The 24,162-nt window shown below is 40.4% G+C and overlaps 1 protein-coding gene across 2 annotated transcripts in view; it reads left to right on the forward strand.

The window, feature by feature from the left end:
* USP13 (ubiquitin specific peptidase 13) overlaps positions 1 to 24,162 on the forward strand; it is an 88,646-nt gene that overhangs the window by 53,903 nt on the left and 10,581 nt on the right. For both annotated transcript variants that reach the window (XM_042459643.1, XM_042459644.1), the window contains exons 8-15: positions 388 to 575; positions 2,211 to 2,282; positions 3,493 to 3,586; positions 15,505 to 15,630; positions 17,727 to 17,880; positions 18,724 to 18,898; positions 22,789 to 22,877; positions 24,030 to 24,152. In XM_042459643.1, coding sequence (XP_042315577.1) covers positions 388 to 575; positions 2,211 to 2,282; positions 3,493 to 3,586; positions 15,505 to 15,630; positions 17,727 to 17,880; positions 18,724 to 18,898; positions 22,789 to 22,877; positions 24,030 to 24,152 — 1,021 coding nt within the window. The remainder of the gene's footprint in view (positions 1 to 387; positions 576 to 2,210; positions 2,283 to 3,492; positions 3,587 to 15,504; positions 15,631 to 17,726; positions 17,881 to 18,723; positions 18,899 to 22,788; positions 22,878 to 24,029; positions 24,153 to 24,162) is intronic.

Consider the following 24,162-nt stretch of genomic DNA (forward strand, 5'->3'; position numbering starts at 1 on the left):
TCTCTTAACAGTGATGAAATACGATGGGGCTTTTGCTCAAAAACATTTACTGCCAGCTTTTGTTAACTTCCTGCCGAGGAATTAGGAACTCCTTGTGGAGATAATGGTGACACCCTGTGCTAGGGCTGTAAAGTGTGACTAAGTTTTGAGCATCATTTCTTTATTACAGTTGCTTGGATAATTCAGCAGGGGGAGACATGATTACATTTTTGGTTTGGCAAATTGAAAATATGTGCCTTGTATGCTCAAGGGTGAGTGTTTCTTTTGGAAATCCCACCAACATCAGACAAAATTTCATTTTCTTTTTAAGTGTCCTTGTTTTTTTTTTTGGTTCTTAGAATGTATCCTTGTAAAATGCTTCTTCTTTAAAGTCTCTCTTTCATTCAGATAGAAAATGGCCTGAGAGATAATGATATAAAACCCAGAGTCTCTGAATGGGAAGTGATTCAAGAATCTGGCATGAAGCTAAAGCCAATGTATGGTCCGGGATACACTGGCATGAAAAACCTGGGCAACAGCTGCTATGTCAACAGTGTCCTGCAGGCCCTTTTCAGCATCCCTGAATTTCAGAGAGCGTAAGTTGTTCCAGGGGAGTTTTGTAGCAACTAAGTTGCTGCCAAGCCTTTGCTTAAATGGACCTTGTAGCTGCCAACCTATGTGAGGGCAAAGTGACATTTAAATTCTAAACTCTTCAGTTATGAGCAGCATTTAGATTTCTTTCTTTCAGAAAATTTGCTGCTAAGATGGCATTTGTACATTGCATGGTGTCAAAATTATCCCTTGGAAATGTTTGCCGACATTCTGTTCAATATTTGAGGATTTATATTTTTGATAATTAATGATTAAACATGGTCTCACTGGGAGAAAGCTGCTCAGCACCTCAGAAACCCTTCATTTGGGGTGCTGCCTACTTTAAGAGAGAGGGTTTTTTTTTACAGGTGGCACTGGCAAAAACTAGTGGTGACAACTGAATTCTGTTGTAGCTATGTCTGACAGTGTAGGATTTTTTCCATTGTTCTTTTGGACTACAGCAGGTATAGAACTAAAGAGTAATTTTCCACATTCCTCTCAAACGCCAGTCTTTATATTCATTGGGAATTTGATGCTAATTTGGACTTAACATTCGTTTTTGCATTCTGTTGCGTTCTCACTTTATACTTTTTCAGTTTTAACTGAAAAGCATAATGTGTGAAGAGACACTAATAGGCACAGGTTCAGCCAATATTTATAAATATTTGAAGCAGCCTCCCTTCTAAACATGCTCTGATTTTTAAAGGACCCTTCCTCCTCCCTCTGCTCCACAGACCTACACCACCCATCTCTTCAGTTGATGAGCATACTGGGTTTCTCAGGTGCAGCAGTATGAACCCCCTGAGAATCCCAGGGTGCATATTAAAAGGTATATTTTAATCCCCTCCCACTGTCATTTTATTCTTTTCACAAGGCTATTCCCTAGAACTTGCTGATTTTAATTCCTAAGGAAGTCTATATGTGACCAAGCTGTCCTTAAAATAATCTGGTATTGAGCCACTTTGAGTTTTAAAGGACTTGTTTTGGATGATTTGTGGTAGATCATCCTGTCCAGTCTTTAAGGTTTGTAACAGGAATGAGAGCACTTCACTTGTGTCCCATGATTGGGATGTGGAAGATGGCCTTCTTATCTGTGTTCCCCTGGATGTGATATCTTTACCTTTGAGGCCCAAATGCTGCTGACATTGTCATTACTTCCCTGTTAAAGCGTGACTGTTTTCCCAAGTTTATGGACCCCAGTTAGTCATTGCTTTGTTTCAAACATAGGTAGACTAAGGTTCAAACAGTGAGATGCCCCCTTCAGACCATGAACCAAACATTGCAGTTCATTTAAGTTCTTCTTTAGGAGAAGAGCTAAAATGGTAATATAACCCCTGATCTGCTAGTCCTTTTACACCAGATGGAGCAGCTTGTCCGTGCTAAAACATTATCTGTTCTAGTTTGCTGATTATAGACAATGAACTCCTTCCAAGATTATCTAAAGTAAATCTCTATGATCAGGGCAGAATTCTGTACTTTTATTTGTTATGCCATATGCAAGAGAAAAGTAACTTCTGTATATTTCGAGATGGTATAGTCACAAGATATCCTCTCTTGTAGCAAAAGATGCCAACAGAAAATAATCCGTAATCTCTGAATATTTCTTCTCTTCCTTCCCCTTTTCTATTCTTCTTGAATAGGTATGTGGGAAATCTTCCAAGAATATTTGATTACTCGCCTATGGACCCAACACAAGATTTCAACACACAGATGTAAGTGACCAGTTTGTATCAAGCAGGAAACAGCTCAGATTTTCCTGGACTCTGTATACCTCCCATATTGTTTGCCTTCTTTATTTTGCTATCCCTTATGATGTATCTAACCAAAATTGGGTTTTTGCCATTACTTGGGGGAAGTGAACCAGTTATTTTTCAATCTTTTTCTCAATTACAGATTTCCTTTTGAAATTAGTTTCCTGGAAAATTTGTAGTGACAGTTATTCTTAGATGTCTGACCTGATGTCTTTGATTATATATCTATGTAGATGGAACAGATCATTTCCTGACCTTTGGGTCAGTAATTGTGTAATCTCATTACTTTGATTTTAGTCATATTTTGAAATCACAATATACTTATGCTTATGAATGTTTGGTAGTACTTGGTTTCTTTGGTTATTATGCATAGCAATTGAATTTGACTGAAGTTTGGAAGTCATATGTTATAAATTATGCTGACAAGAAAATTCGCAAACATTCCTTAATTTGTATTTGAAGCCACTACAGGAAGTATGTGCTGACACACGTCCTATGAGTTGCTGTGTCTTAATGATTTCCAAAATCAAAAATGCTTTCCAGGGACTACCACTTTGAGTAGTATTGGTACAATGCATGCTTATACCGTAAGTCAGAAAAATAAAATATATTAAGAGAGAAAATGGGAAGATTGGGAAGTAAGGAGTTATTAGGATAGGAATGCAGAGTTTAGGAGAACTATTCACACTTTTCTGGCTTCTTGTATCAAATAGCAGTTGTTGGTAATTGTAATTGTAGTTGTAGGGCAGTGTTTTGCTCAGTTGTGGTTCCTAGCAGTTGCTGTGTAAATACAAAAACAGTCATTTTTTTTTGCAATGAAGATTTTGTCAGTGATAAACAACATACAACTCTTTATAAAGGATGAACATACAAGTCTTGACATAGAACTGGATTACTTGCAGAAAATTTTGTAGCAATCCTAGTTATATAGTAAACACATTGTTGCAAAGATAGGTATATAGTTGCTCTTCCCACACAGCTAGTGTTGTGATGTTCTTGAAGTATAGTGGTGAGGAGGAATGTCCAGTTGTGTGTTCGTGAAGTGTATTAGCAGACAGGGCAGTTTAATCTTAACTTCAACCTTTTTGCTTTTTCTCCCTTCTCTGTACCTAGTGGGCAATGCTTTGTCTGCTTTCTCTTTCTGTCCCTACCCCCTCACCCTTTACTACAGGGCTAAATTGGGACATGGTCTACTTTCAGGCCAATATTCTAAACCACCAACAAAATCTGAGCTCATTGAACAGGTGATGAAAGAAGAACAGAAGGTATTTGACCCAGCATTTGCATCCTGAGAACTAGGTGGAGGTAGTGCTCTGAGACAAAGGAATGAGTTTGAAGGAATGTGAATGACATTTTTTCAACCGGACAGCTGATTCTTGAAAATTGAAACCATTGTGAACTTGTTGGTATGTTTTGAAAAAGTGTAAAATGAGTCTCAGAATGTCAATAAAGGTATCTCTGTCTTTAGTCTTCCTTGAGTACAGCTGGCTAGTATATACCTAGCTCTGACGTATTCTGAGCTGGTTTGAAACTAGGGGTAGGAGTTCTGCTGTCCTATGTATGTTGTTGCACTTCACTTTTTTTATAATCTCACTGTTGGCTATGTTCACCATCACATCAACCTGAACACACTGAACTGTGTCTGTTTTTGAAGGTTAAGCAGGTTTGAGCCTAGTTAGGATTTGATGGAGACTGTCAGGGAATACTAGGGATCTAAGAAAAAATGCTGCCTGAAACTGTGGAGACCCACTGCCAGTCAGGTGGATAGTATTAGGCTAGACAGACCAATGGTTAGACTTGGTGTCTGCCAGCTCCCTATGTTCCTAGGACTGATGCTCTCTGATAACATTGGAAAAGCCACAGGTTGACCCCACCTGAGTTAGTCCTCAGGGCCCCCAAGACATAGCTGTTTTTACCACCATGAAAAGAAGCAGTATATCTTTGATTACCAGATGTCAAAGACAAATGACACATTATTGATCTTTGCCTTGCTCTGCTAATTTGTTTTCTAAGGGCATTTGGTGAGTCACTGTTGGAAAAAAACAGCTTGGAAACATTACTTTTTGGACTGCAGTTCCCGAATGCCCAGTCAGCATGGTTGTTGGCCATGGTGGCTGGATAATTTCTTGAGATGGAATTGAAAGGTAACACTCTATAGAGGTCAGAAAGGTAGTGCTGGACTAGGTGGATTCTATACAATTTTCTTTTGTTACAGTAATTCTGCTATTGAGCTTTTGTTTCTGTGTTTTTAGCTCTGTTGGCTATGCCTGCTGGGATTTATACTCCAATAGTATCTGGAGGGCAGCATAATTCCCATATCTGTTTTAAACTAATTTGGATCACTCTTTCCTTTTTGTTATCAGGTACATATTATGTTAACACACAGGGCCTTAAATATACAGTACGACTCCCATATCTGCAAGACTGTTACCTGTGGTTTCACTTCCCTACGTCTGAAAAAAACATGCTCTTTCTAGACATTTTGTAGGCCCTCCAGCATGATTCGATGGTATGCTTTTGGCAGAAGTAATTCATAATAGGGTTCACTATTATGTGTGGTTCCGCGTTTCCACACTAAGTTTGGGAACATATCCCCTGTAGCTATGGGGGTCATACTGTAATTCAAGATTTTTTTTTAGCATGCGTGAGCAAGTGTGGCAGGCATGGGGCCTTTTTCGCTGCCCCATAAGCCACTCTTAATATGATTGGCAATGACAATGTAGTTTCTGGTTCTGGGAATCAGTTGAAGTATGGGTAATTCCCATGGATTATTGGGTAAAGTGGTGCTATGGAAGTCAAACCACCATGCTTTTGTGGCAATTTGAATACTTTTCTTAAGTTTTTTAAATCCTTTTTTTTTTTAAATGGGAGTCTCCTCCCATTTATATGTACCCAAAGTGCAGCCCAGTGTCCCAAGCAAAGCAGATGTATCTGAATACAAATTAGTACACTAAAGATGCTCTTAAATAAATCAGATAAATATTTAACAACTGTAACAAGAGGCACACAGTGCAGGGTTTTCTTTGGTATCTTGTGATTTTTGTTTTTTTCCCTTTGATGAGTTCTTGTTGCATTCTGGAAACAACATTCCAAAGTAGTCTGAGGAATATACATGCTTGCTTGGCTGGCGAATTAAAAATATTGCAATATTATTGGCTTGCTGTGATGCTGTCTGACATAATTCAGCATTCACCATTTGCGTGGCAGCCAGTCTTTTGTACCCTAAAATGTGAAAACATGATGGATACCCCTCCTCCCAGGGTTCTCCCTGTAATGTGATGGATACTGGATGGATACTGTAGTGTAATGGATACTGGAGATGCTGTCTTTGGAAAAGAATTTTTCTTCCTGGAAGAACTACAGTGTTCAGGGTAAACATAGGGGTATATTTATAGTAGGGCTGCAAGTTTAATCAGTAGGTTAATCAGCTAAACCTTGAGTTGAGTAATCTGTCAAAGCCAATTTTAGTCAGCTAAGTGAAATTTTAATTGGCTAGGCCAAGTGGTGGGTTTTTTTTAACTGATGAATTTTTGGAAGTTTATTTTGTTTCTAATATGTTCACTCTTTAAATGAGATTTAAGGAGAATATATTAAAGATGGATTTTATTTTAAATGATGAAGAGTAGCTTTCCTTTATTAAATTATAAACTATATCATACTCCTTTCAATGTCTCAAAAAGGTACTCATATGAAAGCCTTGCCTAATATTCGGATTTATATAATTGTCTTTCATATAATCAACTAGAAATGCTGTAATCTGTTCTAATTTATGGACCACTAGCTAGAGAAAATGGCTTTGACTGATATGGGGAAATGAGATGTTGTTATGTTACCATCTGGAATGTACCTTAGTTGTGGAGGGACCCCTGTACATTTGAGTTCTTAGTCTGTGATAGGCCTAGTTATGTGACTTTGTGAACCCACAAAGAATTTGGAATTGAGACACATGGCTGCTATTGCTTGTGTTTTTAGTGGCATGCTGAGGGCTATGTTTTTGAGATGGTGGGGATGAGTCCAGATGGCTCAAACCACACTGGGAGTAAATGGGATGAGCTTTTTTCACTCTTTCTTTCATCCCCTTTCCATTTTTTCTAAGCAGAAGTGTTCTTTCCACATTCAGTTGATGGCAGTGGGATATTATTATTTATTATTATTCTTTATTTATATAGCACTGTAGATTTGCGCAGCACTGTACATAAAAACAACAAATATAAAAGAGTAAACCTGCCTATGGCGTACAATTTAAGAAATGATAGGATAATATAAATAAAACACATAGCAATACAGGAAATGGTTCAATAAAACAGGCAACAAAAAGGACATCAGATAGCAAGTGACAATCACGCCCTGTCAGGGAACGCTTCTCTGAACGGGATGGTCTTCAACTCCGTTTTGAAGCTGGTTAATGGAAGTGATGGTCCTTGCTCGCGAGGGAAGAAGGTTCCAGGAGTGAGGGGCAGCAAGTGAAAAGGGGCGAATCCTAGATGGGGCAGAGGAAATCCTGGGCTGGGACAGCCGACTTTGACTACCAGAACAGAAGGCCCGAGTGGGAAGGTGAGCAGAAAGAAGGTCTGATAAATGGGGGGGGGGCAGCCCATGGAGGGCTTTAAACGTCGACAGCAGGAGCTTATACTAAATACAGAAAGGGAGGGGGAGCCAGTGAAGGGATGCCAACAAAGGAGAGATATGGTTAGAGCGGTGGGCGGATGTGATAATGCGTGCAGCAGAATGCTGGACAGAAATTAAAGGGCGGAGGTGAGAAAGATGAAGCCCAGCCAGGAGGATGTTACAGTAATCAAGTCGTGAGACCACTAGGGCATGGATCAGGATCTTGGCAGTAGAGGCGGAGAGATATGGTTGGATTTTGGCAATATTGTATAAAAAGAATCTACAAGCCTTTGCTGTGGTCTGGATCTGAGGGATACACGACAGATAAGAGTCAAAGATAAAACCAAGACTACGGGCTTGCTGGACATGTTGAATAGAAATGTTGTCCACAAAGACAGAAAAGGAGTGTTGAAGGGTGGACTTAGGAGGAAAGACAAGAAGCTCCGTCTTGGACATGTTGAGCTTCAAACGCCGATGGCGCATCCACTGTGAGACAGCCGTGAGACAAGACGAAACTTGCTGTTCAAGCCTTTGAGAAAGGTCAGGGGTGGAAAGATACAACTGGGTGTCATTGGCGTACAGATGGTAGGAAAAATCAAAAGAGCTAATGAGTTTACCTAAGGACAGTGTGTAGAGAGAAAACAGAAGGGGACCCAGAACAGAGCCCTAGGGAACTCCAACAGATAAGGGAACAGGAGAAGAAGTCTGACCACCTGTGACCACTGCAAAAGATCTGTCTGACAAAGAAGATCTAAACCAGTTGAGAACAGAGTCTGAGAACCCAAGGTCAGAGAGTATGTCAATTAGGAGACAGTGATCAACGGTGTCAAAGACTGCAGACAAATCAAGAAGGATGAGAACAGAGTAAAGGCCATTAGTCTTGGCCCGTAAGCAGACTGAAAGGAATCGAGAATGGAGTTGGCTTCAAGAAACTCAAGACAGCGAGAATAAACCCGTTCCAAGACCTTAGAAGGAAAGGGAAGAAGAGAAATCGGACGATAGCTAGACAAAGAGGAGGGGTCAAGAGAAGGTTTTTTCAGAATTGGGGAAATGAGAGCATGTTTAAAGTCCAAAGGGAAGGAGCCTGTAGAGAGAGAGAGAGATTTAAGATATGGAGAAGCGAGGACAGAATAGAGGGAGCTATGGAAATTAGAAGACAAATAGGAATTGGATCAAGAGAACAAGTTGCAGGTTTGGAAGAGTTCAGAAGTGTAGAGAGTTCATCCAGAGAAGCAGGAGGAAACACAGAAAATTTATTAGGTGAGGGCGATAGAAGATTATGAGCAGAAGAAGAATCGGGAGGGACTATCTCAGAGCGAATGGTGGTAATCTTTGAGATGAAGTAATTAGCGAAGTCATTGGGAGAGAATGATGAAGAGACAGGAGGAGAGGGAGGTTTAAGCAAAGTGTTGAAGGTGGAGACCAGACACTGTGGGCGCCTCTCACTGGCGGAGATCAATGATTTGTAATAAGTTTGTTTTGCTATAGACAGGGCACGTGAAATGGTGATGTGAAAGAAACATGGTCCTTCATCACTTTTGTTGCTGTGTGCCTTCAAGTTGCCATGGCCATCCTAAGGCGAAGCCTATCATGGGGATTTCTTGGATGTTTCTTCAGAGGGGGGGTTGCCTTTGCACATTGGGCGAGTGTGTGACTTGCCCAAGGTCACCCAGTGGGTCTACAAGGCTGAGCTGGGAATCAAGCCCTGGCTTCCAGAGTCATAATCCAATGCTCAAACCACTACACCAGGCTGGCTTTCATCACTACAAAACTCTTAGCAAGACAAGCATGAACTCTGGCTTGCCTTGTGTGAACCCTACATACTTAACTTCTCATGTTTATATCTTACCCTTTTGTAAGGAACTCTAGTAACATTACGGGAATTACTTTTTACCTTTCCAGTAATTGAGTATGGAAGTTAGACTGAGAGAGCAGATGTCATTTTGGAGCTTACTGGATGTGCCAGGATTAGGGGACCCAGGACATACCCAGTCCCTATTTCTGTCTTCTTTTCTTCTGGTTGATTGTGTGGATCCCACCTAATGAAGTAGATGACAGAAACTGCCTCATTAGGAATTCACCCGTACAAATATGTGGAATGACCATAAGATCAAAATGACATAGGCATTTTGAACTCTAGCATTGCTTTTCTTTCTGTCTGCTTGGAATATGTGTATTTTGTGGAAGGAAAAACAAAACACTGCTAGGTAATCTGCTGTTACATAGCATTGTCCCCAAAATTACTTCCCTAGTCTAGCAGTTGAATATAGTTTCATCCAGAATACACAAAACGGTGATACCTTTATTGGACCAACCAAAATGCACATTACATATGTTGCAACCTTTTGAAGCGCTACTGGCTTCTTCATCAAGCAAAGGTTAAAAATCATACAGGGAAAAAAAAGATAATGTCAATCATGGGCCTTTTAGTCAAAATTTTGTGGTGATAGTTCTTATCTTAGATGGTATGGAAGGGTATTCTTGCAGATGGACCCCTCCTCCTGGCCATGATCTACAAGCTCCTTTGTTAGGAGGAGAACACTGAATTTCTCAGGATGTCTGTGCTTTTGCATCAGGAAAATCTCTAGGTGTTGTTAAAGTAAAACATGCCAGTGCAGTCCCGATTTAAAAGAATAAAAATTGGTTAAACTGATATAGCTATTCATGTGCTGTGGCAGAACAAAACCATTTATCCCCCTTCCAGTTTTCTGTGCCAACTGATGGAGCTTCTGTGCTGCTGATGAGAATTTTTTTTAAAGAAAATATTTGTAGATTTTCAACTGTTGAGTTAATGTGATGTAGTGGGGCAGAATATATTGAGATTTAGAAATGGGAAATCTACAGGGGCAATTTGGAGACGGGAGACCTCCAGAGGTTGTATGTAATGAATTATGCTGTGCTTGACTACTTTTTCTTAACATTCTTTTTTAACCTAGGAAGATGAGGTCTAGATATGTGAATTTTCCTTGAGTGAGAACAGGGATTACACTCTCTATTAGGGGCTGTGATCTTCAGTTGTCCTCTCTAGTACAAATTCCTTTTAAAAACAAACAAACAAACAAACAAACAAACAAACGCCAAAAATCCAAGCCTTGCAAAGATGATAATGGCTTCTAATCATGGCTGTACAGGATTTGAACTCAGGACCTCTGAGAAGTGTTACTGATGTAATATATGGGCATAGAGTTCTCTAATGATATAACCCAAGAGTGCCCTAGGAAGCTCACTTTAGTACCAGTATTTTGGGGTACTCTGCTCCCTGAAATTATACCAGTAGGTTCCTAGAATGTGGTTAGCTATGCAAAGAACCGGTGCTTGTTGCATCTAACTTAGATTCTTGTGTAAAGAAAAAAAAAGAGGTCATTTATAGATTCATCACCCTCTGCTTAGGAGAAACCTTCCCAACGGACAGGGAGTAATATTAACAGGAAGGCAAATGTAATGTGTGATGTGTTGCATTCATGTAGACTGGTAACCAAATATGTGTGTGAGAGGAATGAGGAATGCAGTATGGTCTGTTTTCCAAATAACGTTCCAAGCTCTGAAGTGCCATGGGTGGAAGTAAAATTAACTCTTATAACTGATGAGGGATCCCTCTTAACTCATGAGCGTTGGGGTGAGATGTTCAAATTGAGGGTACTCCAGAATCCTTTGGCCAGTTTATTTATGGAAGCAAAATGAGCCATGTTGAAGGGTCTCCATGGTTGTTCTTGTGTGCCTTCAAGTTATTTCCAATTTATGGCAACCCTAAAGTAACACTATCATGAGATTTTCTTGGCAAGAGTTTGTTCAGAGGGAGTTTGCCATTGCCATCCTCTGATGCTGAGAGCATGTGACTTGCCCAATGTTACCCAGGAAGTTTACATGGCCAAATTGGGATTTGAACCCTGGTTTCCAGAGTCATGTTCAAACCACTACACCACAAATGTCTCCCCTTGTACTTTAAACTTCACTGTCCAATCCCCCCTTAAAAAAACAATGTCCTTATTTTTCACATCAGCACTGCATTAATTAAAAAAAAAACCAACAGTTTGGGCAAAGCTAGTTCACAGAAAATGAAAACCAATGCCTTATATTTTGAAGATTTTGTTTGGCTTCCTGTAACCTTTTCAGGGATTTGTCTCAAGGCTTTAGCAGTTTGCCCTGCTTAACCACTCCTCAGAGTTGCCTGATGAGAAAACACAGTTCAAATCCAGTCTGGCTCAAAAAACACACTGGGTGTCTATTTACCACCCTTAGCTGTTCTGCTTTGTAATGGAGATAGTCATGTTGATTTACATCCATTTTCCCTCCCAATTTTATCTCTTGCAAATAATGCCAAATTTAGTGTAAATGTTTGACCATGTCTGTAAAAATGTATCTTTTTTAAAAATATGGGAAACATAAAACATTAACAAAAAGTATGGAAGTTGTAAAGGGCTGTTGTGCCTTTTAATTTCTTGTATCTCTGGAATCCATCCGCTGTTGGACGTCATTGGATGCCTCCTGCCTAAAGCATTAATGTGAGAGATTGAATGATCTGGCCCAGCTTATTTTTAGTTTAACTGTTTTGCAACTGTTGATGAGGGAAGCCTGCCCAGAATTTATATCTCTCCCTCCTTCTGTGTATAAATATACACTTTAATCTGTATGCTAAACGTGTTTGTGCAATGCAGTAGATAGGTCTGGAAACAGAAGGAACTTCCTTTGAGCAAAGCATTACCAAAATGGCTTGACTAATAAGCTTATCGCTTGGCATTTGGAAGGACAGGAACGGAACAGAACAGAAAGGAATGGAACAGGAGGAAAATGTGTTATCGCATGGGAGAACGCCGCTGATGCTGCCAGGAGTCCCCAAGCCGTTCCCCATCCATTCCATGGCAGCCAATTTTGAAGGGCGATTTTGAACCATTCCTCAAAATTGGCTGCCGGGAATGGCTGGGGAACGGCTTGGACTCCTGGTGGCATCAGCGGCGTTCACCCATGCAGTAACACACGTTTCCCCCCATTTCGTTCCATTCCGTTCCTGCAAGTGCCGTGCGACAAGCTTAAGAAATGCAACAAATGGTACAGAAAGGAGAATGTAGGTGTAGCTTCTAGCTACCTTGTCTTGTTGAAAGTCCCTGTGTGAGAGAAAGATGAAGATGAAGTCGGAGTAGGAGAGTTGGGCTGTTGGCCCAGGTATCCAGTGGGACCATCTATGCTAAAGTCATATTGCTTCCTTGTGAAAGTGATCCACACTGCATGAGGCTGACTGTCCATTTAATTCAACATTTGTCTGTTCCTAAGCACTCAAGCATGTGCACTAGTAAGATTGTGGCTTCTTAGTATATATCAGCTAGGAGATCAGAATCACTTCTCTTTACACTATGTGTACATGTCCTGGGATATTCCGGTGTGTTATATAGTGTGAATAGCCTTCATGTTTTTATTTTTAAGGCCTAGTGTTGTCCATTGACCTCTGAAGCCTATTTCCAGCATTACTGGTTCACACTCATCTGGCTTTAAGGTTCTGTGTGGGGTTCAAATTATATGCAATCTGGACTGCAAAGATCTCCTTTCCACTGCTTTGGGTTATGGGTAGAGAATTAGGTAAGCCTTATTCCTTTTCCTATGCTGCACTCCTGAACTGATTAGTTTCAGTTGCAAATTCAGATGTGCTGTGTGCATCAACAGACTTATTTTTGTCATGTACCTTACAGGCACAGAGGATCCAAACTATCTGAAATTATGCACTATGTAGCCCCTAGTAAAAACAAGTGGAATAAACCCCAACAATTATCGAGGATCCCAACAATTATCGTCCAGTTAGTCTGACATCAATACCAGGAATGATTCTGGAGCAGATCATTAAACGGAGAGTCTGTGAACATCTAGAAGGCAATTCCATAATCACAAAAAGTCAACATGGGTTTTAGAGAAACAAGCCATGCCAGACAAATCTGATCTCTTTCTTTGATAAAATTACTAGCTTGGTAGATGAAGGGAATGCTGTGGATATAGTATATCTTGATTTCAGCCCTTTGACAACGTTTCCCATGACATTCTTGCAAACAAGCTTGTAAAATGTGGGTTAGACAAGGTAACTGTTACATGGATTTGTAACTGGTTGACTGGCTGAAGCCAAAGGGTGCTCAACAATGGCACCTTTTCATCCTGGAAAGAAGTGACCAGTGGGTCCCACAGGGCTCTGTCCTGGGCCCAGTGCTATTCAACATCTTTATCAATGACCTGGATGACAGAATTGGGAGCATACTTATCAAATTTGCAGATGACACCAAATTAGGAGGAATAGCTAATACCCCAGAGGACAGGATCATAATTCAAAACGACCTGAATAGACTAGAAAGCTGGGCCAAAGCTAACAAAATGAAATTCAACACGGAGAAATATAAGGTACTGCACTTAGGGCAGAAAAATGAAATGCACAGATATAGGATAGGGGACACCTGGCTTAATGAGACTGTAACAGACCCCCTTTCTTATGTGGCAGGCGCTTGGGACTTTTATTCTCCCACCGCTGCCACCAATTTATGTAACGGCAACACTCCTCCACCTTATGGCAGTCCTATGGGGTTTTCTAATCCCACCCCGCTGCCACCAATTTATGTAACAACTCCTTAAGCTCTACCACCAAATATAATTGATGACAGCACCCTGTTTAAAACTCAGGTTCACAGTATTATATAATATAGTATCTGCCCTTCTTATACACAGATTTTTCATACACGGATTCAAGCATACACGGTTTGAAAATATTCCAAAAAAGTATAAATTTACCTTGATGTTCCATTTTTTATTAGGGACACCATTTTGCTATGTCATTATACTTAATGGGACTTGAGCATACATGGATTTTGTTATACACGGGGGATCTTGGAACCAAACCCCAGCGTATAACAAGGGTCCACTGTATATGGCAGACAAGCCTTTAGATAAAACAAAATATGAACTTTATTGAACAAAGGGTTTGAACAGATATTACTTGAACTAACTGGCATTAAACAGCTGTTAGATCAGGAGCTTGTTACTTTGTTACATTGGTACTCTTTACTTTGTTACTGTTATTCCTCTTTCCCTAGATATTCTTTAACCACCTCAGGACTTCCCTGTCCCTCTTTAGGCAATTCTTTTTACTAACAGCAACCAAGGCTACAATATCTCTCCGGAAATTATGTAACCAAAATCCCTCTTTCTGAGTCTGGCTACACTGGGTTTTTCGTTTGTAGACTCCCAAGCTAATGCTGTCCTTCTCTGGACCTATCAGACCCTTTCTTGGTCTATTATCAACACCCCCTCTAACAAAATACTGTTCCCTCAGGAACTATTGGAACACAGTCCTCTCTTGGACTCTACTGTTCCCCAACTGTCTCTCTGTCAACATTCCAACTTCATCTCTCAACATTCTAAATCCTAACTGACAAAAGCAACTGCCAAGTGGAATCTTCAGACTTCTCAACCAGCACCTGATTGGCTTAGGGTCTGTGGCTTCTGATTGGCTGGTTTTTCAGTCAGTTCGTCACAGAGACTATGTGTGAAAGGGATTTGGGAGTGCAAGTAGACCACAAACTGAACATGAGTGACCAGCGTGATGTGGCAACCAAAAAGGCCAATGCAATTTTAGGCTGCACCAATAAAAGTATACTGTTTAGATCAAGAGAAGTAATAGTGCCACTGTATTCTGCTTTGGTCAGGCCCCACCTGGAATATTGTGTCCAGTTCTGGGCACCACAGTTCAAAAAAGATGTTGAGAAACTGGAGCGTGTCCAGAGGAGGGCGACTAAAATGGCGAAGGGTTTGGAAACCATGTCCTATGAGGAATGACTTAGAAAGCTGAGGATGTTTAGCCTGGAGAAGAAAAGGTTAAGAGGTGATATAATAGCCCTGTTTCAATATTTGAAGGGATGTCATATTGAGGAGGGAGTAAGCTTGTTTTCTGCTGCTCCAGAGACTAGGACCCAGAACAATGGATGCAAGCTACAGGAAAAGACATTTCACCTGAACATTAGGAGAAACTTCCTGACAGTAAGGGCTGTTCGACAGTGGAACACACTCCCTTGGAAAGTGGTGGAGTCTCTCTCCTTGGAGGTCTTTAAGCAGAGGCTGGATGGCCATCTGTTGGGGGTGCTTTGATTGAGAGTTCCTGCATGGCAGGAAGTTGGACTGGATGGCCCTTGTGGTCTCTTCCAACTCTATGATTCTGTGATTCTATGAAATCTCAGACAGCAATCTGCTTCAAAAGTAACCATTGTAATCAGGATATTTCCATAATCCATCTGTCCTATCAGCATTATTTACTTCTCATCTTTCCTCCCAAAAGGACAGGTATACATATGGAGGACAGGTATACATATGGAGCATCACAAGTGACATTTTGTATAGTGGGGTGACAAGGAATTCAGAACTTGTTTTCTCCTTTGTCCTGATTCATACAGAGTTTTTGGTAGTGAAAATAACAGACATTTTGCAAGGGTTATGCAGATAAATGTGAAGGTGTTATATACACAGCCACAATAATGGTATAGTTTCTGTCATTAAATACAACATTCATTCCAATATATGTTTGGTCTGTTTTCTTCTCATTTCTGTATATTAGCCTCAGCACAATGGCATTTCCCCTCGCATGTTCAAGGCTTTGGTTAGCAAAGGGCATCCTGAATTCTCCTCCAATCGGCAACAAGATGCACATGAGTTCTTCCTACATCTTATAAATCTAATAGAGGTAAGCAAAGGTGAAATGCTACTATTATGTTTTTTCCCCATTTAAAAAAAAAAGCACAAGTTATGTTTGTCTTGCATACTAATTTCACCTTGTGAAGTTAGTCTGGTGGGTATACGCAATAGAGCTTTCTCTGTTGCAATGCCTTGACTGTGGAACTATCTAGCCAAGGACATTAGGTTGGCTCTATTTCTTTTAACCTTCCAGTGGACAGCCAAAACAGTGCTGTTCCACATAGAATCATATAGCTAGAAGAGACCATAAGGCCCATCCAGTCCAGCCCCCTGTCTTGTATGGTATTTAAGATTTGAAATTGCTGTTTTAACTATTTCAAAACCAGATTCTATTATTGTTATTAGATGCTTTAAAGAGTTTTTAGAGTATTTTAATGTGTTTTTTTTACTTTACATGTTTTCAAAGTGCTTTTTTCTTTGTATTATTTTAATTGCCTTTTATATGTTCATTGCCTCAGGAGCTCTTGTGGGATGTGAGATGATAAAGAAATAGTCAAATAAATAAATAAATGTATATGTTTTATGTATATATTGCTGTAGTATCATAGGTGCATATGCTGCTTTTGCAGGTCTATATAAATAGAAATGCAAGCTTACGGCATAAATCTGGAAAGCAAGGAGGACAGCAGAAGAAAAGGAGCTGACTTTTTTCTTTTAGCCTTGCTAAGTAAATATTGCTGATTTAGCTGAGCTTGTTTTAAGTGACAGATTTAGCTAAATCAATGTGATTCCTTTTAAAATAAATCAATTTGGGCAAAGACATGCGGGTGCCTTATATTTACTTATCTTTAGAGGAGCATGAAATAAATCTAATGGAAATCAGTGCAAAAGTCTTCTAAACTGAATTTTGAAATATTGACAGAGGAGATACTGTAAGTACTTACTTCATAAAGCTTGTTTTTAAAACATTGATGGCAGAGGCTGAAAAAGCATTGTTTTTCATGCATGTAGTGCACAATACTACAAAAAGCACTCCATCCATCCATTAGTAAGCTACTTGACTAGAAACCATTTGGATGTCCTAACATTAAATCTTTTGGGGGGAGGGGGGTTCATGAACAGTTTTCCCTCTTTTTAAATTAGATTTATATTTTGCCTTTCTCCCAAAAATGGAATTAAAGACATCTCCAATAATATTAAATAAACAAAAAATACAGTTGAAGCAGGAAACAAGATTAGCTGTTTAAACATAATTAAATCAAAGGGACAATTTTTAAAAAGTTTAAAACACAATTTTCAAAACACACGACTAAGAAAAATACAACATCCAACTGGATAAGAAGCTCAGTCCTCAGCAGCCAGAAGACTGCAGAAGCCAATTTAAATCTCAGGCTTCTCTAAATCATTGTTTTAAAGAGAGAGTCTGTCAGTGTTAGTAGTGAAGTGGCGACTTACAAGAAACATTATTGGTACATAAAAATCCTGCAAATAAAGAGTGCATGTCAGCCAATTCTAAGCATTTTTAAACCCTATTGATTTTGATAGAGGAAATTTAACCACTGTACAACTCTCCCACTGAAATCAATAAGGCATAGTGTGCTTACTTCCCACTGGATTGTATACACAATGTTTATTTTATTTTATTTTTATTGAACACGTTGGTTTAAATTTAATGGAGAGGAAACCCCTTTGCCGCTGCTGTTAAAACAAACTGCTGTCTTTCAAGGCACTGGAAAGAAGGCAGAGGATGAAAATAAAAGTTTCTCTCCACTGGAGACATACTTTAATGTTTGTTGTTTTTCTGCTCTATGTGAAAGTGTGTATACAAAATATTTCCTTGTGTTTCAGAATGTAAGTATCTGTCATGGCAGTTATGTGTCCTTAGTGCAGCTGTATATAGCTATGGGGCTTTCTCTAATTGCTTAGTGCTTCTAAGTTGCTAACCAAGCCCTTTTTATGTTGGTGGCATGGGAACTGTGTAGTCTAGGTCCTTCCCATGCATTGTAGCTCCTTCACAAGCCATTACAGAAACAAAGGCAATACTGTGTGTTTCAAGGGTGTACAACTTGGTGGCTTCCCACATGACTGAAGGCTTCTCATGTTGAAGTGATTGCTCAAATGGCTCGGTCTGATTTATCCCTTCAGAGGAACCACATTGGTTCAGAAAACCCTAGTGATGTCTTCCGGTTCTTGGTGGAAGAGCGTACACAGTGCTGCCAATCTAGGAAAGTCCGATACACGGAGAGGGTAGACTATCTCATGCAGTTGCCTGTAGCAATGGAAGCTGCAACAAACAAAGGTAAGGCAGGAATTGGGCTCTCTTATGTGTGACTTAGCATATAATTCAAACAAAATTCAGAAGTCAGACAAAAGTTGAGGTTTATTCACATGCAAGTTATGACTTGTATTCTAATGACCCAGTACCTAGCTGACAGGGTTGAGAGATCCTCTGATTTCACCTGATGCTACTTTAGGTACACTGTTCAGTAGAGCCAAGTCCAAAACTTGCACATGTGGATCTATTTTAATTGTGTTGACAACCTAAAAGATTTGGACTTCTGTCCTGAAAATATGCCTGAATTCTGCAACCGAATGGCTCAGGGATTTTTATTTTTATTTTATTTTATGAACCTCTTCCAGGTAATCTGTCTTGATTCATAAGATTCTAAGGGAACAGAGTTCAGGCCTGTGCATTTCAATGGAAGTGGACAAACACCTCTTTGAAGCAGGATCAAACCACTGTTGTATTTTTTTTTATGCTGTTGTACTTTGGAGATTTCTTAGCTTTTATGATGTTAAAGTTCACTTTCCGCAGTTTGTTTGTGTTTAAAGGGATTTTAGCAATTTGTGGTATCAAAGAGACAAAGACCTGGTGCAGTTGTAGCATATCTTCTTGCCACTCCTGTTTGAGAGTTCCCACCATCATTAACTAGTCATGGATTCATAATCAGGCAAATCTTAATTTCAAATCCTGGATAGCAAAATACTGAACCACGGTTAGGGTTGATGGAGAAAACACTAGGGAGTGGTTGCAGAATTATTATTTTTTATCTGAGTGGCTTGAATAAGGTTGTCTCTCTATATAGATGTCTCTCTTCTCCAACTGTGGTGGTCCTTCAGTGTTGCTTGTGCTTCTGGTTAGATGAGTTGATTGCTTATGAACTGAAGAGGAGAGAAGCAGAAACTGCAAGGCGGCCTCCTCCAGAGCTCGTACGTGCCAGGATCCCTTTTAGTGCTTGCCTACAGGCTTTTTCTGAACCAGATAATGTAGAAGACTTTTGGAGCAGTGCCCTTCAAGCCAAGTCTGCTGGTGTGAAGTGAGTATGCAGTTAAATATACCTGTGTGTTGAAGAATGGGAGTGGTGTCTTGTATGTAGCACAGCAGTGGCTGGTTTGTGACTTATAAACCATATTGTGTTCTCAATGAGTTTCAACCATAGCTGCCAAAGTGGCTTAACACAAAGAATATAACATTTTAGAATGGAACAGTCATAAAACAGAGGAGGAACACCTGCTTTGCATACAGAAGGTTGTCCAGTCTCTAGCTAGTAGGGCTATGTAATGACTGGGCTTCTAGTCATTGGAGAACTGCTCTCAGACAACAAAGAGGATCTGTTGGGGCTAAGGAACAGAATTTCTCTTAAAATCAGGAAAAATCCAATGTTAACAATAACAGAGTCAGATGGCCCAGTGGTCTGACTCGATACAAAGCAGCTTCCTATGTTTCTGCGTAAGCAAATTATTGCAGTGGCTCTTTAATGGGTCATAATCAGTTTGAGAAGCTGGTGATAGCTAGGTACCCCTCCATAAATAGCATATAAAAACACATTTTTTCAATCATTTTGGCAGGTTACAGACCGCCCATTTGGGGCGGGTTGCACTCGCCCCTTTCCCCGGTGTATCGGGGCTTCAGCTGCCAGAACGGCAGCCGCTGAGGCCCCAATCCGCCGCTTTTCAGGCTGCGGGGAAGCGGCAAAACGCCGCTTCCCTGCAACCTGAAAAGGGGTGTCCTTGGGGCTTGAAGCCCCAAGGACACCCTGCGGCGGCGGGGAGGAGGAGAAAGGGGCCGCTTGGTCCCTTTCTCCCTTGCTTCGCTGGGCGCAGCTGTCTGAAGGCTGCGCCCAGCGACGCAAAGCGGCGCCGCAAACCAGGAAGGAGCTCCGAAACGGAGCTTCTTCCTGGTCCGCGGAAAGGGCGCACTAAGCACCCTGGCGTGGACCGACGACGTCACGTCCGCGCCGCCCCGTATAGAGGCGCCGTGGTCGTGACATCGTCATGGCGGCCCCCATGTGGAAGGGGAGCCGCCATTTTGTACGGACTCAGTCCGTACTAGGGTTAGGGGGGTGCAGAAGCACCGCACCTTCCTAACCCTAGTAGGGACTGACTCCGTACTTTCATGGCGGTGTGTAACCCGCCTTTATTTTATTGCATAGGAGACTGAGGTTTTCCTGCCATCATGGTAAATTTTAAGATAAGCATTCAGTCTCGATTATTCATTATAATTTTCTTTTGTTCCAGTCAAATCTCTGTAAAGGAAATTCAAGTTAACAGGAGGGAAATTAAAGCGAGGGATGGGTGATTTTTTTGTACCTAGTCTGTGGACCCTCTGAAGCATATTTTAGAATCCCTACTTTGATACTTATATGTGTGATAGATTCTAAAACAATCTGTTTTCTTAGCTTCCCATAACCTCTTGAACCTCACTCCCAGCCACATATTCGAACATAAAAACATCCATGCTGACTCAAATTGATTTGGTCTCACCACTCATTTCTAACTTCAGTTCATTTATGAATGAGGTAAAAAGTGCTTGTATTACTCTGTTAGAAGAACATTAATTTTTTTCCTACTCTCTGCAGCCTGTTATTTTTTCAGTGACTGATCTGTAAGATCAGAACCAGTGTGCTGTAGTGGTTTGAATATTGAATTAAGACTTGGAGAGACTAGCAGGTGACCTTGGGCATACACTCTCTGAGCTTCAAAAGAAGGCCACAACAAAGCTCATCTGAACAAATCTTGACAAGAAAACCCTATGACAGGGTCGCCACAAGTCAGAGTCAGCTTGCGGGCACATAACAGCCACAACAAATCTATATGGTGGCCTGTCTTCTTAGGCCATGACTATTGTATGGTTAAATTTAGGAGTTCTCTTGAATTAATTTGCCTGGATCTTGTACTCTTTTGTTCTCCATATAGTAGTATAGCACATCTTCTGCTTTTGTTGTTTTGCTTGGCCTATGGGGGCAAGGGGGGGGGGAATCTATATACCAGCCTGCTTAGGAGAGAGCTTCATATATTCGACAAAGTTGATTCTGTCATATAGATGTTTATATGATAAAATGTATTAATTAGTCCAGGGGTGGACAGTATATGTTCCTCCAGGTATTGTTGCACTACATCTTCCATCATCACTCACCATTAGCTCTGCTCAGTACCATGCTGCTCCACTCACCTAATCTTGTCTGATTTTGCAAGCTAAGCAAGTTTGGATCTGGCTGGGACTTGAATAAGAGACCATCAAGGAATACCAGAAACGTCCATTAAGGCTAGGTAGAAATCCTGTCTGAAACTCTACAAGAATCCAACAACACCTGAAGGGCCAGAAGATGTAATTTCCATGTACAGATGCAGTAACTGAGCATTCCTCAGTTAACAAAGATTTTGACAATCTCCTTGTTTACAAAGCCTTTTTATGCATTAAAGAAGTAATACCCAGGAATACATTTACTTTGTTAACTGAGTTATACCTGGAAGTATTTCAGGGGTAGCCAGGTTGGCCATTCAGCAACATACAACAAAATCCATAAAAGAGCAATACTTTTATTGGCCAACCAAAACGCACAAAATACAGTGCGCCCACGTTTTACATGGGTATGGCATACGCAGCTTTCAGCATATGCTGAAAGCCGTGCCAGAAAAGCCCTTCATGCTCCCTGGAAGAATAATGGTGTGCACACCCAAGGCACATGCGCCGCTGCGTCGCAGAGTACCATGGGCGCAAGCCCCATTACTTCTAATGGGGCTTCAGCATGTGCAGATTTCCCCTTACACTGAGGGATCTGGAACGGATCCCCGCGTAAGGGGAGGGCCCACTGTATATAATGCAGGCTTTTAAAGCTCCACTGCCTTCTTCATCAGGCAAAAGATGTATCATATAGGAGAAGATAATAATAATATTTATTTATAGCCCGATCTTCTCCCAGGACTGGGACTCAGGGCTGCTTACAATATTTAAAAACAATACAATTAAAAACATACAAAAATAGTACATTAAAATGGAATTAAATTGCTACAATAATTAAAACAGATTACAAGTACTTTAAGAAGATAAACATGTTTAAAATATATTAAAACAATATAGCACCCCAGGCTATTCTTTAAAAGCTTCCTATTTTGAAAGCCTGCCTGAAAAGGAATGTTTTCTCCTGTTGGCCATCAAGGAAGGGGCCATTCTGGTCTCCCTGGGAAGGGAGTTCCAGTGTCTACGGGAAGACATGGAAAAGGCCCTCTCTCATGTCCCCATCAACTATGTTTGTGGTGGTGGTGGTGGAATGGAGAGAAAGGCCTCCCCTGAGGATTTCAGATTCCAGGCCAGTTCATAGAGGGAGATATGATCTGGACCTGAACCATATAGTGCATTATAGGTCATCACCAGTGATGATGGTACAGTCAAAGGCCTACATTTTGTATCAGATGTTGTTTCTGTTGTAGTTCTGTTCTTCTGGAGATGTCTCAATACAGTCAAAAGCTATTGTCCTTCTTGGTCATGTGGGTAATACAAGTCAGGTAATAAAATTTCAACTCTATTAGCAATAGAAAAATACCTTCCCTTGAGATCTAAGTTGTCCCTGTCAGATTCAAAGCTAACTGTGTATCTTTGAGCACCAGGTGCTGATGGCAGACAACAAGTTGGTGATTTCTTTCTTGCTCTGCTACAGTAGTTAGTCTGCCAGTGTTGGGAACAAGACTTGGAAATGTTATGGTTTGGACTATAATTCTCAGAATTTCCAACTATGGACTCCTAGTCCTGGTGTTGGAGTATACTGGGAGTTGTAATCCAAAAATAATTTTTAAAGCTTTCGTTTGAAAGTGCTAGGCTAGATGGATCCTGGACAATTCTTTTTTTGTGACTAGGATTTTGTTCTTGTGCTTTGGTTCTGCCTTCTTTTGGCTCAGTTTCATTCATGTAAATTGCTTCTATTTCCAGAACCTCTCGCTTTGCTTCATTTCCTGAATACCTGGTGGTACAGATAAAGAAGTTTACTTTTGGACTTGACTGGATACCTAAAAAGCTTGGTATGTGTTTTGAATGATGTCCACATTGAATTGCCACAGGTTCTGATATGTTGAACACCAAGCATACTTCCAGACAGAGGGCTCCTAATAGTTACTCCATCTCTTTAGTGCATTTCCTGTGGTAAGAAAAAAGACTGGAAAATGGTGGGAAAACACAGGAAGGCAGAAAAGACACAGTGCTATCTAGATCCCTAGTAAAATTTTGTGAATAAAGCAAGTTAATTGTGCACCCAAAGCCTTCTTTTGAAGCTCCTTGGTGACGTATTTGTGTGTGTGAATTCCTTAAGCTGTAAGAACTGGGCATTCTCTTCCTTTTTAATGAACAAACTCCCATACATAAATAACTTAGCAAGTCAGTTGTATTACAGAACTAGCTCATTTTGTTGTTGTTTCACTTGAAGAATTCTGTGAATTGTATTTTTTGTGAAGCCACACAGAATTGTTGAATCCTTTTGCAGAAAGAAAGTTCCCATAGTTTGTTGGTTAGGAGCTGTGATAGTTAACTGTTGAATTTAATGACATCTGAAGGTCTATAAGTTGCTTACCCTTGAATTAAAAATCCACAACAGACCAAGAAGTAGCTTTTTTTCTACCATGTACAGCGTATCTCCAATTACCAAATTATGAGGCGAAGTAACAGATGCTGGTGACCTCCAACTCGCTTGTGTAAATTTACAGCGCTGTATAAATAAAGGTTAATAATAATAATAATAATAATAATAATAATTTGTTTCCTGAGGGCATCTGATTGATACTAGATGTTACTTTTTTTATTACAACCACCCAGAATCCCACAGCTGGATATGGTTTATAGTATAGGAATGCCTCAAGTTTACTTTAGGTAAATAATTATGTCTAATATCAATTATTATATCTAATACTATGGCTAATATTTTCATGGTCAACAGATATCAAGGGCACTTTGTACATTGTAATCATTTTAATTTGTAAACCTCCTAATCAGGGAGAAAGATGGTGATATAAATAAAGATGATGATGATTGCCGAAGGCAAGAGTTATGAAACCTAAACTTACCTTTGTTTAGCTGTAAAGCATTTGAGTGTTGAGACTTGAGTGTAGGAACACACTTTAATGTGCCCGCTATATATTTGCTGTGTGTCTATAGGCTTATTTGCCCTGCTGTGCTTGCAGATGTTTCCATAGACATGCCAGATCTTCTGGACATCAGTCACCTCCGTGCTACAGGCCTTCAACCAGGAGAAGAGGAACTTCCTGATATCTCTCCCCCCATTATCATTCCTGATGACCCCAAAGGTACTGCCTG

The sequence above is a fragment of the Sceloporus undulatus genome, chromosome 3, assembly GCF_019175285.1.
Source record: "Sceloporus undulatus isolate JIND9_A2432 ecotype Alabama chromosome 3, SceUnd_v1.1, whole genome shotgun sequence".
NCBI classification, from domain to species: domain Eukaryota; kingdom Metazoa; phylum Chordata; class Lepidosauria; order Squamata; family Phrynosomatidae; genus Sceloporus; species Sceloporus undulatus.